General features: G+C 45.0%; 1 protein-coding gene across 6 annotated transcripts in view; it reads left to right on the top strand.

The window, feature by feature from the left end:
* The window catches only part of LOC100562720 (tropomyosin beta chain), a 64,596-nt gene that overhangs the window by 1,824 nt on the left and 46,317 nt on the right, over nucleotides 1–16,455 (top strand). For all 6 annotated transcript variants that reach the window (XM_062972663.1, XM_062972662.1, XM_062972659.1 and 3 more), the window contains exon 2: nucleotides 596–721. In XM_062972663.1, the coding sequence (XP_062828733.1) occupies nucleotides 596–721 (126 nt within the window). The remainder of the gene's footprint in view (nucleotides 1–595; nucleotides 722–16,455) is intronic.

The following is a 16,455-nucleotide window of genomic DNA, read 5'->3' as shown; positions in this document are numbered from 1 at the left end:
AGAAGAGGGATAGAGAGAGAGAGAGAGAGAGAGAGAGATAGATAGAGGGAGAAGAGGGATAGAGAGAGAGAGAGAGAGAGAGATAGTTAGAGGGAGAAGAGGGATAGATAGAGAGATAGATAGACAGACAGGAAGAAGGGATAGGAAGATAGAGAAGAGGGAGAGATACAGAGAGGAAGGAGGGATAGGTAAGTAGGTAGGTAGATAGATAGATAGATAGATAGATGGAGAAGAGGGATAGATAGAGAGAGAGATAGATAGAGGGAGAAGAGGGATAGATAGAGAGAGAGATAGATAGAGGGAGAAGAGGGATAGATAGAGAGAGATAGATAGATAGACAGGAAGAAGGGATAAGAAGATAGAGAAGAGGGAGAGATAGAGAGATGGAGGAAGGAGGGATAGGTAAGTAGGTAGGTAGGTAGATAGATAGATAGAGGGAGAAGAGGGAGAGATAGAGAGACAGCTAGATGGATGGATGGGTGGATGGATAGATAGGAGCGAAGGAGAGAGAGATGGTTGGGTGGATGGAGGGGGCAGGGGGCTCCCCATTGCTCCCCTGTAACCTGGCCCCCTTCTTTCTCTGCCTTCTTCTCAGCTGGAGGAGGAGCAGCAGGGCCTTCAGAAGAAGCTGAAGGGCACCGAGGATGAGGTGGAGAAGTACTCGGAGGCCGTCAAGGAGGCCCAGGAGAAGCTGGAGCTGGCCGAGAAGAAGGCCGCCGACGTAAGCATTCAAGGGGGGGGATGCATGAAGGGGGGTTGCATTGAGGTTCTTCAAACCTAGACTCCCACCAAAGTGTGCCCATGGACCTCATTCCGGTAGAGCTTGGATCCACTTCACCACCACTTTAGGGAGGAGAACCTCCTCAAGGCTCCTCACCATCTCCTTCCAGGGCTTCCCATGGGGTCCTCTGCCCATACCACTTCGAAACTGCGTTTTGTGTCCCGTGTAGATGCCTGGGGCCTGGGAGGAATGGAGCTTAATGGAGGGGAGGGGCACACGGACCCCTTTGCCTCCCTATAAATACCGTCCATAAGCTGATGAAACCCGAGCCCGAAAACAAAGGAGAGCCTAAAAGGGAACCGACGGTGCTTTCTGGATGGGGGCCAGTTTGGAAAGCAGTTTGGACCCCTCAAGGCCATGCTTCCAGTCCAATCCCCTTCTAGGACAGGAGGGAGGACACCCACCCACCCCACCCCACCCCACCCCACCCCACCCCACGGTTTCAACCTCAGGTTGAAAATCCCCAAAAGAATAGACCATCCATGTATCACTCTTTGAATCCTCGAGTTGAAAGGGACCCATAATTATAATTATATTTAATTATTATTATACTTTATTTAATAATAATATAAATAATAATAACTCCATCACCATCTGCCAAAAGCGACTCGGGGCAGCTTTCAAAGCACTTGTAATGTAATAATGCATATGGTGTTGTGTGTATTCTGGGCTGTTCCAGAAGCAGCATTCTCTCCTGACGTTTCGCCCACATCTATGGCAGGCATCCTCAGGCCCTTTCCTTCCCCTCCCCCCCCCCCTCAACTGCTTAAGCTTAAGGCCTGAGTATGCCTGCCATAGATGTGGGCGAAACGTCAGGAGAGAATGCTGCTTCTGGAACACGGCCATACACCCTGAAAAACACACCACACCCCTGTGATTCTATACCTATACCTATACCTATTGGAAACCTTAGTTAAAGAACTGCCAAAATTGGCACTAATTGCCATTTCCGAGGCGTCTCCAAAGGCAGCCCTACGTAGAGTGCATTGCAGTAGTCCATCCTGGATGTAACTAAGGCATGTCGAGATTGGGTCAGCCTGGATGGCCACGTCGTCGGGAGGGTTGGGATGGTTTCTTCTTGCCTGGAAGAATGGGGTGGACTGGATGGCCTTCGGGGGCCCGCTCCAATTCTAGGACTCTCCCCAGCAGCGTATTTTCTCTCTCCCTCCCTCCCTCCCTCCCTCCTCCCTTGGCCTCCCAGGCAGGCTGCAATCCTGGGCTGCCTTTGCTCATATTTGGCCATTCTCTGGAGTGAGGAGGAGGAGGAGGAGGAGGGGACTGGGCAGCTGGCCCTGGGCTCGAGGGAGGGAGGGGCCGCTTGCTGCTACTGCAAAGCTCAGAGGGGAGAGATGGAGGGGAGGAAGGGGAGGTCCCAGGGCCAAGGCAGAGCCCCCTCCCCTCCCACCCCAGACCCCCTATAATAATAATAATAATAATAATAATAATAATAATAATAATAATAATAAGCTGATAAATAATAAGCTGACAAGGAGAAGACCTGGCTCTGGCTCACGAATGGGACCCTGAAGAAGGAGACAGAAGGCCTGATCCTTGCAGCCCAGGAGCAAGCCATCAGAACAAAGGCGATTAAGGCCAAGATCGAAAAATCAGCTGATGACCCAAAGTGCAGACTGTGCAAGGAAACAGATGAAACCATTGATCATATCCTCAGCTGCTGTAAGAAAATTGCACAGACAGACTACAAACAGAGGCACAACTATGTGGCCCAAATGATTCATTGGAACTTATGCCTCAAGTATCACCTCCCTGCAGTTAAGAACTGGTGGGATCACAAACCTGCAAAAGTATTGGAAAATGAGCACGCAAAGATACTGTGGGACTTCCGAATCCAGACTGACAAAGTTCTGGAACACAACACACCAGACATCACAGTTGTGGAAAAGAACAAGGTTTGGATCATTGATGTTGCCATCCCAGGTGACAGTCGCATTGAAGAAAAACAACAGGAAAAACTCAGCCGCTCTCAGGACCTCAAGACTGAACTTCAAAGACTCTGGCAGAAACCAGTGCAGGTGGTCCCAGTGGTGATGGGCACACTGGGTGCCGTGCCAAAAGATCTCAGCCGACATTTGGAAACAATAGACATTGACAAAATTACGATCTGCCAGCTGCAAAAGGCCACCTTACTGGGATCTGCACGCATCATCCGAAAATACATCACACAGTCCTAGACACTTGGGAAGTGTTCGACTTGTGATTTTGTGAAACGAAATCCAGCATATCTATCTTGTTTGCTGTGTCATACAATGTCGTTGTGTCAATAATAATAATAATAATAATAATAATAATAATTTTATTATTATATCCCGCCCCATCTCCCCGGAGGGACTCGGGTTGGCTTACATGGGGCCATGCCCAGACACAACAGCACATCTATATATATAAAAGAGTGATGGCATCACGGCAGCGGACAAAACAACAAAAGTAAATACCCCACAACCTCGAAATTTGACAACACAACCCATCATCCATGCCTCCAGGTTGATACAACAAAAAGAAAAGAAAAATAAAGTCGTAATTAGAGAGAGAGGAATAATTGTTTTTATCCAATTGCTGCCAGTTAGAAGGCTAAGCTCCGCTCACTTGGTCTCCTAGCAACTCACTCAGCCCAGGGAACCTTTTACCTTAACTACCACCAATTCCTCAATACTTTATTTCCCACATCACCATACTTCGCCACAGCAACGCGTGGCCGGGCACAGCTAGTATCATATAAAACATTACACCGAGCAGTAAAACTTCAACATGATTAAAAACAGTCATAAAAGTCTATGGAACGCCTATGGAACGCCCTCCCCATTGAAATCAGGCAGGCTCCCTCCCTCCTATCCTTCCGTAGGAAGGTAAAAACTTGGTTGTGGGGCCAGGCTTTCGAATAAGAATCAGCAGCATTAATTACTATTATGTATGCTGGAACTCAATTGACAGACCCAGTCTTTTAAACTTGAACACGCCTATCTATATTTCATAAATGCATTTTATGAATGTTTATGTAAGTTAATTTTTCACTGATTTATAGTGTACTAGCTGTGCCCGGCCACGCGTTGCTGTGGCAAAGTGGTGGTGGTATTGGTTAAAAATTGTTGTGTAATTTTTATTTGACGTTATTTGCATTTTTTAAATTAATTTTATTGTAAGTTATATTTTTATTTATTATATTTTATTATTTTCTTGTATTATTTTTAGTTATTTTCTGTTATTATAGTATTTTATTGTATTAATTTTTTAGTGTTTTTTATTATTTTTTATTGGGTTGCTAGGAGACCAAGTTGGAGGAGCTTAGCCTTCTAACTGGCAGCAATTGGATAAAAGCAATTATTCCTCTCAAATTAGGACTTTTTTCTTCTTTTCTTTTTGTTGTATCAACCTAGAGGCGTGGATGAGGGGTTGTGTGGTCAAATTTTGAGGTTGGGGGGCCTGTAGTTTTGTTGTTTTGTGGGTTGCCATGATGCCATCACTCTTTTATATATAGAGATTGTACTGTTTTTATATGTCTGTTTTATTGTAAGCCGCCCTGAGTCCCCTGTTGGGTGAGAAGGGCGGGATATAAATATTGTAATAAATAAATAAATAAAGTCAATATACACAATAATACTATTGTTTTTCCCTCTGCCACCCCCTTTTCCCTCTGCCACCCCCCAGAGCCCCTTCTGTCTTCTGTGGGGGGACAGAATGTGGGGGTATCTTCAAGGGTGGCATCTCAGAACCCGCTCCTGCAAAGTGGCCTCTTCATGGGACAGGATCTCTCCCCCCCCCCCCCCCCCCCACCACCACCACATTCTTTGTGATGCTGCAGCAAAACAAGCCAATGGGATTTTGGCCAGCATAGAATCATAGAATAGTAGAGTTGGAAGAGACCTCATGGGCCATCCAGTCCAACCCCATTCTGCCAAGAAGCAGGAAATCGCATTCAAAGCACCCCCGACAGATGGCCATCCAGCCTCTGCTTAAAAGCTTCCAAAGAAGGAGCCTCCACCACAGTCCGGGGCAGAGAGTTCCACTGTCGAACAGCCCTTCTCACAGTGAGGAAGTTCTTCCTGATGTTCAGGTGGAATCTCCTTCCTTTCCTGTAGTTTGAAGCCCTTGTTCCCTTGCGTCCTAGTCTTCAGGGCAGCAGAAAACAAGCTCACCCTCCTCCCTATGACTTCCCCTCACATATTTGTACATGGCTACCATGGCTACCTTTTCCTGCCTTTATTTGGCATTGAATGGCATCCTTCCTTGATGCCCCTTTTTCTGTGTTGCCTTCATGGCATCATGCTTCAGAAGAGGAATGGCCATCCAGGTTTGTTAGTGACCCAAAAAGGTTGTTGACAAAGTGAGCAGGGCATCAGAAAACAAGCTCCCTCCCTCCTCCCTATGACTTCCCTTCACGTATTTGTACATGGCTCTCATCATGTCTCCTCTCAGCCTTCTCTTCTGCAGGCTAAACATGCCCAGCTCTTTAAGCCGCTCCTCATAGGGCTTGTTCTCCAGACCCTTCATCATTTGAGTCTCCCTCCTCTGGACGCTTTCCAGCTTGTCAACATCTCCCTTCAACTGCGGTGCCCAGAATTGGACACAGTGTGATTCCAGGTAAAGTGGTCTGACCAAGGCAGAATAGAATAAGGGGGAGCAGGACTTCCCTGGATCTAGACGCTATTCCCCTATTGATGCAGGCCAGAATCCCATTGGCTTTCTTAGCAGCCGCATCACATTGCTGGCTCATGTTCAACTTGTTGTCCACGAGGACTTCAAGGTCTTTTTCACATGTACTGCTGTCTAGCCAGGCATTCTCCCATTCTGTATCAAGAAGACTCTACTGCCATGACTTCCCTCGATCCAGGGAAGTCATGCTTCCCCATCTCTTCTATTCTGCCTTGGTCAGAACACACCTGGAATCACACTGTGTCCTATTCTGGGCACTGCAATGGAAAAGAGATGTTCACTCTAAGATGGAAGGTGTCCAGAGAAGGGGGACTTAAAGGATTAAAGGTTTGAGAACAAGAATCCCTATGAGGAGTGGCTAAAAGAGCTGGGCATGTTTAGCCTGCAGTAGAGCAGGCAGAGAGGAGACAGGATGAGGGACATGGATCAAGATGTGAGGGGAAGTCCTAGGGAGGAGGGAGCAAGCTTGTTTTCTGCTGCCCTGGAGACTAGGACATCATGGCTTCAAACTACAGGAAAGGAAGGAGATTCCACCTGAACGTTAGGAAGTCCTTCCTGATCGTAAGAAGAGCTGTTCAGCAGTGGAACTCCCGCTGTGTGATGGAGGCCAGGCCTGTAGCGAGGGGGGGAGGGGTTAGGGGTTCAACCCCCCCCCCCCAAATTTTTCAAGTTATAAAAAAAAATCTCGTTTACTCATGAATTTTAACTGGTTAACCAAATCCCCATGCTAAGTCTATGAGATGCAAAACATTAAGAGTCCCTCCAGGCCAGGGGTCCCCAAACTAAGGCCCGGGGGCCGGATGCGGCCCATCGAAGCCATTTATCCGGCCCCCACAGCACAAGGGCAGAAGGGGTTGGGCTAAATGACCCAAGGGGTCTCTTCTCTTAAAACCCTTATTATTATTATTGTTATTGTTATTATTATTTGAAACACAACAAGATGAGTCCACAGCAGACACTCTGCTGGCTGTTGTATTGGATCATATGTCGGACACTTCCCAAGTGTCTAGGACTGTGTGATGTATCGGCAAATAATGTGTGCAGATCCCAGTAAGGTGGCCTTCTGCAGCTGGCAGGTGGTAATTTTGTTAGCGCCGATTGCGTTAAGTGCAGGCCAAGGTCTTTAGCCGATTACCACTGGGACCACCTTGACTGGCTTGTGCCAGAGTCTTTGTAATTCGATCTTTGATTCCTCATATCGTGTCAGCTTTTCCAGTTGTTTCTCCTCAATCCTTCTGTCACCTGGGATTGCAACATCGACAATCCATGCTTTGTTTTTTAACACGATTGTGAGGTCAGGAGTATTGTGTTCCAAAACCCTGTATTATTATTATTATTATTATTATTATTATTATTATTATTATTATTATTATTATTATTATTAACATTGAGGCAGGGTGGCCATCTGTCAGGGATGCTTTGCTTGTGCTTTTGGTGCACAAAGGCAGAAGGGGATTGCACTCAATGGCCCAAAGGGTCTCTGCCAACCCTCTTTGTTGTTGTTGTTGTTGTTATTAATAATAATAATTATTATTATTGCTCAGTGGCCAACTATAGTCCGGCCCTCCAACGATCCAAAGGATCGTGACATGGCCCCTTGTTTAAAAAGTTTGGGGACCCCTGCTCCAGGCACTATCTCAAGCAGATATTGACAGGTTCAACCTCCCCCCCCCCCCCGAAATTTTCAAAACCCCTCCCAAATTTTTTTTCTGGCTACGGCCCTGGTGGAGGCTCCTTCTTTGGAGGCTTTGAAGCAGAGGCTGGATGGCCATCTGTCAGGGAGGCTTTGAATGCGATTTTCCTTCTTTTTGGCAGAATTGGGATGGACTGGGTGGCCCATAAGGCCTCTTCCAACTCTAGGATTCTTGGATTAAACTGATTATTTTATTTATTTATTTATTTATTTATGTATTTTTAAAACTTATATGCCACCACTCCCCTAGGGCTCGGGGTGGCTTACAAGAACAGGCAAAAATCATCAATTTTATTTATTTATTTATTTGCAGCCTTTATATTCCGCCCTTCTTTCTCACCCCGAAGGGGACTCAGGGCGGATCACATTACACATATAGGCAAACATTCAATGCCTTTTAACATAGGACAAAGACAAGACAAACACAGGCTCCGAGCGGGCCTCGAACTTATGACCTCCTGGTCAGAGTGATTCATTGCAGCTGGTTGCAGCTAGCTTGCTCTCCAGCCTGCGCCACAGCCTGGGCCTTTTAAAAACATCTTTAAAAATAAACATCTTAAAAACAACCTAAAAGCACCTTTTAAAACATCAATAACAGAACTCAAAAGCCTGATCCATTATCTTGATCCATTGCAGTCTGGTTGTAGGCCTGGTCATGGGATGGAGACGGCTTTGGTGGCCTTGGTGGATGACCTCCGAAGAGAGCTAGACAGTAGGAACATGTCCTTTCTGGTCCTCTTGGATCTCTCAGTGGCTTTTGTTACCATTGACCGTGGCATCCTTCTGGGCCGGGTCGCCAGAATGGGTCTTGGGGGCACCGCCTTGCATTGGCTCTGGACCATACCCAGATGGTGATGCTGGGGGACACCTGCTCGGACCCCTGGCCATTGACCCGTGGGGTCCTGCAAGGTTTGACCCTACCCCTATGCTTTTCAGCATCTACATGAAACCACTGGGTGAGGTCATCCGGAGTCTTGGAGTTCGTTGTCATCTGTACGCAGACGACACGCAACTCTAGGACTCATTTCCACATAAAACCAAGGAAGCTGCCCGGGTCCTGGACCCATGTCTGGCAGTTGTGACAGTCTGGATGAGGACAAACAAACTGAAATTGAATCCAGACAAGACAGAGGTCCTCCTGGTCCATCGCGAGGCTTAAAGGAAAGGGCCTGAGGCTGTAAGGAATGGTGGGAGTTGAAGTCCAAAGTATGAATATAATAGCCCGACCGAAAAGCCATGAGATCATGCCTCACACACCTGGCCTTTCTTTTCCCTCTCAGCTTAATAATAATAATAATAATAATAATAATAATAATAATAATAATAATAACTTTATTTTTATACCCCGCCCCATCTCCCCGAAGGGACTCGGAGCGGCTTACATGGGGCCTTGCCCGACACAACCAGCAATAAAACAATGAAACAAATATCCAACAATAAAACATCAGTATCAATAAAACAGTCCTAAAAAAATCAACATACAGCATAAAATGTTAAAAACGGGAGACTAAAACACGGATCTGGGCCGTGTTGAGGCTGAGTGGGGAAGGGAAAGGTCCTTTAAAAAGAAGGCTGGAGGATGGCCATCGGTTAGGGGTGCTTTGATTGTGCTTTCCCTGCATGGCAGATTGGGGTTGGACTAGATGGTCACTAAGGTCTCTTTCAGCTCAAGGATTCTGTGATTCTATGCAATGCTGTGGGTCCCCGGGAGTTGTTGTTAAGTTGTGGCACCATCTCTCTTGGGCAGAGTCAGGCTCAAGACCCTTGTCAAACTACAACTCCCATGCATTGTAAAGAGCTGGATCTGTTTAGCCTGCGGAAGAGAAGGCGGAGAGGAGACATGATCACTATGTTTAAGTATTTGAAAGGATGTCCTAAGGAGGAGGGAGCAGGCTTCCTTTCTGCTTCCCTGGAGACTAATAATAATAATAATAATAATAATAATAATAATATTTAATAAATTAATTAATAAAAATCATTGAAAGTGAGGGCATAAATATGCCTAATGGCCAAACAATAAAGTGTCACCAGCCAGAGGCCTATAAATATCTGGGCATATTACAGCTGGACAACATCAAGCATGAACATGTGAAGACTGTGGTCAGTAAAGAATACACACAAAGGGTCAGAAAAATGCTCAAAAGCAAGCTCAATGGAGGCAACACCATCAAGGCCATAAACACCTGGGCCATGCCTGTCATAAGATATACTGCTGGCATTATAAACTGGACACAGATGGAACTGGACAATTTGGACAGAAAAACAAGAAAACTCATGACCATTCATCATTCCCTGCACCCTCGCAGTGATGTTGACCGGCTCTATCTGCCTAGAAGATCAGGGGGCAGAGGACTCTTACAAGTCAAACAAGCAGTCAAAGAAGAAGAACATGCCCTGGCAGAAGATGTAAAGCAAAGTGAAGAACCTGCTTTGATTGAAGTCAAAAATCAGAAACTCCTCAAAACACAGCAGACAAAAAACCAGTACAAGAAAGCCACACTACAAACTAGAGCTGACAGCTGGCACAACAAAACACTGCATGGAAAGTTCCTTGACAAAATGGAAGGAAAAGCTGATAAGGAGAAGACCTGGCTCTGGCTCACGAATGGGACCCTGAAGAAGGAGACAGAAGGCCTGATCCTTGCAGCCCAGGAGCAAGACATCAGGACAAAGGCCATCAAGGCCAAGATTGAAAAATCAGCTGATGACCCAAAATGCAGACTGTGCAAGGAAGCTGATGAAACCATTGATCATCTCCTCAGCTGCTGTAAGAAAATTGCACAGACAGACTACAAACAGAGGCACAACTGTGTGGCCCAAATGATTCATTGGAACTTATGCCTCAAGTACCACCTCCCAGCAGCAAAGAACGGGTGGGATCACAAACCAGCAAAGGTCGTGGAAAATGAACACGCAAAGATACTCTGGGACTTCCGAATCCAGACTGACAAACTGGAACACAACACACCAGATATCACAGTTGTGGAAAAGAACAAGGTTTGGATAATTGATGTCGCCATCCCAGGTGACAGTCGCATTGATGAAAAACAACAGGAAAAACTCAGCCACTATCAGACCTCAAGATTGAACTTCAAAGACTCTGGCAGAAACCAGTGCAGGTGGTCCCGGTGGTGATGGGCACATTGGGTGCCGTGCCAAAAGATCTCAGCCGGCATTTGGAAACAATAGACATTGACAAAATCACGATCTGCCAACTGCAAAAGGCCACCCTACTGGGATCTGCACGCATCATCCGAAAATACATCACACAGTCCTAGACACTTGGGAAGAGTTCGACTTGTGGTTTTGTGAAACGAAATCCAGCATGTCTATCTTGTTTGCTGTGTCATACAACATCGTTGTGTCAATAATAATAATACATTTATTTATACCCCGTCTCCATCTCCCCCGAAGGGGACTTGGGACGGCTTACATGGGCCGAGCCTGGATAAAAACAATAATATAAAATACATCAATAGACAAAAACATACACAATTATAAAATTTAAACATAACCTATGAAATAAAAAACAGACTTAATAAAACATGAAATTAAAACCAATGAGGTTGTAATAATAGACTGGGTAAGTGCACCTTATAAAAGTTGTAAACTTGAGGTAACTGACTAGAAATCAGTGGAGCCATGGGTTCAAATGTTAGGCCTGGGCTGTGGCGCAGGCTGGAGAGCAAGCCAGCTGCAACCAGCTGCAATGAATCACTCTGACCAGGAGGTCATGAGTTCGAGGCCCGCTCGGAGCCTATGTTTGTCTTGTCTTTGTTCTATGTTAAAAGGCATTGAATGTTTGCCTTATATGTGTAATGTGATCCGTCCTAAGCCCCCTTCGGGGTGAGAAAGAAGGGCGGAATAGAAATACTGTAAATAAATAAAAATAAATAAATAGAAAAAGAGATTCCACCTGAACATTAGGAAGAATTTCCTGACTCTAAGAAAATCTGTTCAGCAGTGGAACTCTCTGCCTCAGATTCTGGTGGAAGCTCCTTTCTTGGAGGCTTTGAAACAGAGGCTGGATACTTTAATTGATTCTATGATTCCAGGTCAAGCTGCATTAATTGTACAGTGTAGACCAGGGGTCCTCAAACTTTTTAAGCCGAGGGCCGGTCCACAATCCTTCAGACTGTTGAGGGGCCGGATTTTCATTTTTAAAAAAAACAAACAAATAAATTCCGATGCACACTGCACATGTCTTATTTGTAGTGCAAAAACAACAACAACAACAACAATGAAAGAACAATACAATATTTAAAAATAAAAATAATTTTAACCAACATACATTTATCAGGATTTCAATGGGAAGTGTGCTCCTGCTTCTGGCCAATGAGATAGTCAAGTTAATTAGAGTTGTTGTTGTTGTTGTTGTTGTTGTGTGCCTTCAAGTCATTTCAGACTTTGGGCGAGCCTAAGTCTAAAATGTATTTATTTATTATTTATTTATTTACTGCACTTATTTACTACATTTGTATCACACCCTTCTCACCCCAAAGGGGACTCAGAGTGGCTTACAAATTATATGTACATTATACAATATATTATATTATTAGCACAGCACAATATTAGCATTATATATTACTATATTGAACTATACCACTATACTGTAATATTATTAGTAATATTATACGAATGTAATATAGAATATATAATTAATATTATTATATGGTGTGAAGACTTGATGTGATGACAGGGATGGAATCTTTTTGGATCCCACCACTGCCACCAAATTGCGAAGGATTCACCTTCTACCTCTATGTATTTCACTTTTCTATGTTGTCGCTGCCACCACCTTTGAAAGATGCTTTGCTCAAATGATAAGCAACAATTGAAGAAACAGTAACTTGTTTATTTATAGCACAAAGCTTGATGGTTGCAAGAATGTTATAACTTGAGGTGAACGATGTTACTTCTATACAGTAAGTGTTGCAAGATTTCTCAATAGTTTCACTGAGCTTAGTATGGTATCAGCTTTATATTACTTGTTTCTTTCAGTTAGGAATACTGTCCTTCTTGAACTTAGTTGATCTGTACCCGATCAAACTTGGACTGGGGAGTTTAACTGGTTAACCCTAGTCCTCCTTGACTTAGGGATGTAACCTCAGCTCTTTAGTTATCTCTACTAAAGGCTCAGCAACTTTAATTTTAGCCCTTCTCCGCTAAAACTCTCTAGCTGCTCAACTTCCTCCCACAATCTCTTTTTTTCGATCACACTCCTTTCTCACTGAACAGAACCAACTGCTCTGCTCAACCGACAAACTCCAACTGCCCAATTCCAACTGCTAAATTTTGAATTCCAAGGCTTCCACCAGCAAGGTGAAGCCACGCCCCTTTTCCTGGCCATGCCTTAGAGGCTCCCAGCTTCTGTATAAGAATAGCTGAAATATATAACCTTAAACAGTCAACCTAAACATAGCAATCATGAATAAAACACAATGATCATGACATCTTTACATATGGTATTATTATTAGTGTTATATTGTATTACATTATAATATTATTATCAATATTATATGTATATACAATATATTTTATTATAAAACTGAGGGCGGGGGCCAGGTAAATGAGCTCGGAGGGCCGCATCCGGCCCCCGGGCCTTAGTTTGGGGACTCCTGGTGTAGACAATGAGATGTACTATAGGATGGCCAGGAAGGGAGGGAGGAAGGAGGAAGCGGTCAAGGGGAGCCAATGGTCTAAAGCAGCCTGGCTGCCTTGTCCAGAGCTCTGGCGCCCCCTTCAGGCCAAGAGCAGCCCTGCCTGTCTCGCTGACCCTCGGCCTTTGGTGCCCCCTTCCAGCCTCCTTTCTCCCCCAGTAAGCCCAGCAAAGAGAGGGCTGGGAGTGGGCAGAAAGGGCGGAAGGGCAGCAGCCAGGCTTCATTGGCCCCCTGGGCCCCTTGACACAAACAGATACCTTTCGAGTGTTTACATCCGTGGAATTGAGGGCAGCTCGCCAGAGGGACAAAAGAGACACATTGCAAAACCAATGTTCCAAAGATCAAAACGCCATCCGGATTCAAAACACAAGCAGAGATCAGGAAACCTACTAAAGGCATCTTCCTCGGTGAGGATGGAAAGATATTTACTGCTGGAGAACAAGGATTGCCTTGGAAGAAGGTCCAGTGGAGGACATCAATGCTCTGCTTGGCACATGGTTCTCTGGCCGGCACAACCTAGAAGTGGGCTTTGTTGGGTCCTAACACCCCGAACTCCATCAAAAAGCTCACTTTAGGAAGAGAGGCGATTCTTCGGCTGACTTGGGACGCCCCGCATGATAATACCTTTCTGGAAACAAACCGTACCATAGCAGAGCACTTGATGAACCAACCTGGGCACAGTATATTATTTGAGAACACAGAAATGCTCGACCACTCTCACAACCTTCCTCCTACACAGAGAAGCCACTGAAATCCACAAACATGTGGACAACTTCAACAGAAAGGAGGAAACCATGAAAATGAACAAAATCTGGCTCCCAGTATTAAAAAACTCAAAAATCAGAACAGTAAATAAAGAATAACACTCTGAAAACAGAGGAGTTCTAGACATGAATCAATCGAGGCAGCTAACGACTCTGAACAAAGAATGCCCCCAGGCAGGAAGAAGCCAGGAGATGAAGCTATTCAATGCTAATTAAGGTGATTAACTACAACATTCACACTGGCCTCCATCTGACAAGATTTCTTCTCTCACCCTGGATTTTCCACAGATATATATAAAACTTTCTTGCTTAGTTTCTCCATATTTCACAACCTCTGAGGATGCCTGCCATAGATGTGGGCGAAACGTCAGGAGAGAATACTTCTGGAACATGGCCAGACAGCCCAGAAAGACATACAACAACCCTGTGATCCGGGCCATGAAAGCCTTCGACAACACATTAAACCCTGCAGCGCTTCACCATCAAAGAATTCAGGGGCTGTGTGAAGGCACCTGTGTGGCCAATGGCTCTGCCCAGGAAATAGTGGCATCCTATTCCATGGCTATTGAAGGTGACCCCAAAATGAGGAAGCTTTCACCACCCCACATTTAACCTTGCAAAAGTCCAGTGATGCACTATGTGGATGGGGAGGGCAGCATGGTTTGGTGGCTCTGACCCAACATTGGCTGCTGCAGCTTCACGCTGCCATTGAGAAAGGCCGTTGCCTCCGACCCGTCTCGCTCGAGCTCCCTGCTCACTTTGCCAACAACCTTTTTGGGTCACTAATGAACCTGGATGGCCATTCTTCTTCTGGATCAAGATGCCATGAAAAATAATAATAATAATAATAATAATAATAATAATAATAATTAAAAAAATTGAAGGAAAAGCTGATAAGGAGAAGACCTGGCTCTGGCTCACGAATGGGACCCTGAAGAAGGAGACAGAAGGCCTGATCCTTGCAGCCCAGGAGCAAGACATCAGGACAAAGGCAATTAATAATAATAATAATAATAATAATAATAATAATAATAATAATAATAGAAGACCTGGCTCTGGCTCACGAATGGGACCCTGAAGAAGGAGACAGAAGGCCTGATCCTTGCAGCCCAGGATCAAGACATCAGGACAAATGCAATTAAGGCCAAGATCGAAAAATCAGCTGATGACCCAAAATGCAGACTGTGCAAGGAAACAGATGAAACCATGGATCATATCCTCAGCTGCTGTAAGAAAATTGCACAGACAGACTACAAACAGAGGCACAACTATGTGGCCCAAATGATTCATTGGAACTTATGCCTCAAGTCCCACCTGCAAGCAGTAAAGAACTGGTGGGATCACAAACCTGCAAAAGTCTTGGAAAATGAGCACGCAAAGATACTGTGGGACTTCCGAATCCAGACTGACAAAGTTCTGGAACACAATACACCAGACATCACAGTTGTGGAAAAGAACAAGGTTTGGATCATTGATGTTGCCATCCCAGGTGACAGTCGCATTGAAGAAAAACAACAGGAAAAACTCAGCCGCTATCAGGACCTCAAGATTGAACTGCAAAGACTCTGGCAGAAACCAGTGCAGGTGGTCCCGGTGGTGATCGGCGCATTGGGTGCCGTGCCAAAAGATCTCAGCCGGCATTTGGAAACAATAGACATTGACAAAATCACGATCTGCCATCTGCAAAAGGCCACCCTGCTGGGATCTGCACGCATCATCCGAAAATACATCACACAGTCCTAGACACTTGGGAAGTGTTCGACTTGTGATTTTGTGAAACGAAACCCAGCATATCTATCTTGTTTGCTGTGTCATACAACGTCGTTGTGTCAATAATAATAATAATAATAATAATAATAACTTTATTTTTATACCCCGCCCCATCTCCCCAATGGGGACTCGGAGCGGCTTACACGGGGACCAAGCCCGAAAACATACAACAATAAAATGATAAACAATTATACCAACAATAAAACATCAATATCAATAAAACCATCATAATAATCAACATGAAGGCAATGCGGCAAAAAGGGGAATCAAGGAAGGATGCCATTCAATGCCAAAGAAAGGAAGGAAAGGGAGCATCAGAAAAGCTTTGGAAGAACCATTGGCCCCAATGCAGTTGGTCACTTGCATTCAGGGGAATTCTGGACAGGAAACAACCAGGGGCAGCTAACACCTCCCTACAAAGGATTCCTCGATGCAGGGAGCAGCCAGACCTTGAAGCTACAAGTTGTGCCATTATTAAGTCATATTCCAACTTCCTTCTGCTTTGGTCAGGCCTCACTTGGAATAACAACCCCAAGTCCAGTTCTGGGCAACACATTTCAAGATACAGATATGGACCAGATGGACAAGATGGAAGAGATCCAGAAGAAGCGCCACCAAAATGGCAAAAAAATCTGGAAACCATGGATCCCTTTGAGAAATAGTTGAGGGAGATGCAGATGTTTAGCTTGGAGAAGACTGAGAGAAATGGTCATAGAAGACAGGTTTAAATACCTGAAAATGACATCACTTTGAAGAGGAAGCAAGCTTGGTTTCTGCTGCGGGGACACAATGGAGACATGGATTTGAAGTCCCACCTAAACATCAGGAAGAACTTCTTGGTGGTAAGAAGATCTGTTTAACAAGGGAATCTGCTTCTGCCTGGGAATCCAGTGAAGTCTCCTCCTCTGGAGGGTTCTAAGCAGAGGCTGGATGGACATCTGTCAGGAGGGATTGCATGGTGCCTTCCTGCCTGTCTGAAAGGGGTTGGACTGGATGGCCTTTGGAGTCTAGGATATTCTACTTCAGTGAAGGAATCTCAACACCCAGGGAAATCCTGCGAATGGAATGCCTCTGTTCTGTCCAAGACTAGAGAGTCTCTCAAAAAGTGAAGATGGGTGA

The sequence above is a fragment of the Anolis carolinensis genome, chromosome 2, assembly GCF_035594765.1.
Source record: "Anolis carolinensis isolate JA03-04 chromosome 2, rAnoCar3.1.pri, whole genome shotgun sequence".
NCBI lineage: Eukaryota > Metazoa > Chordata > Lepidosauria > Squamata > Dactyloidae > Anolis > Anolis carolinensis.
The sequence above is the reverse complement of the archived record's forward strand: the minus strand, read 5'-3'. Positions and strand labels throughout refer to the sequence as shown.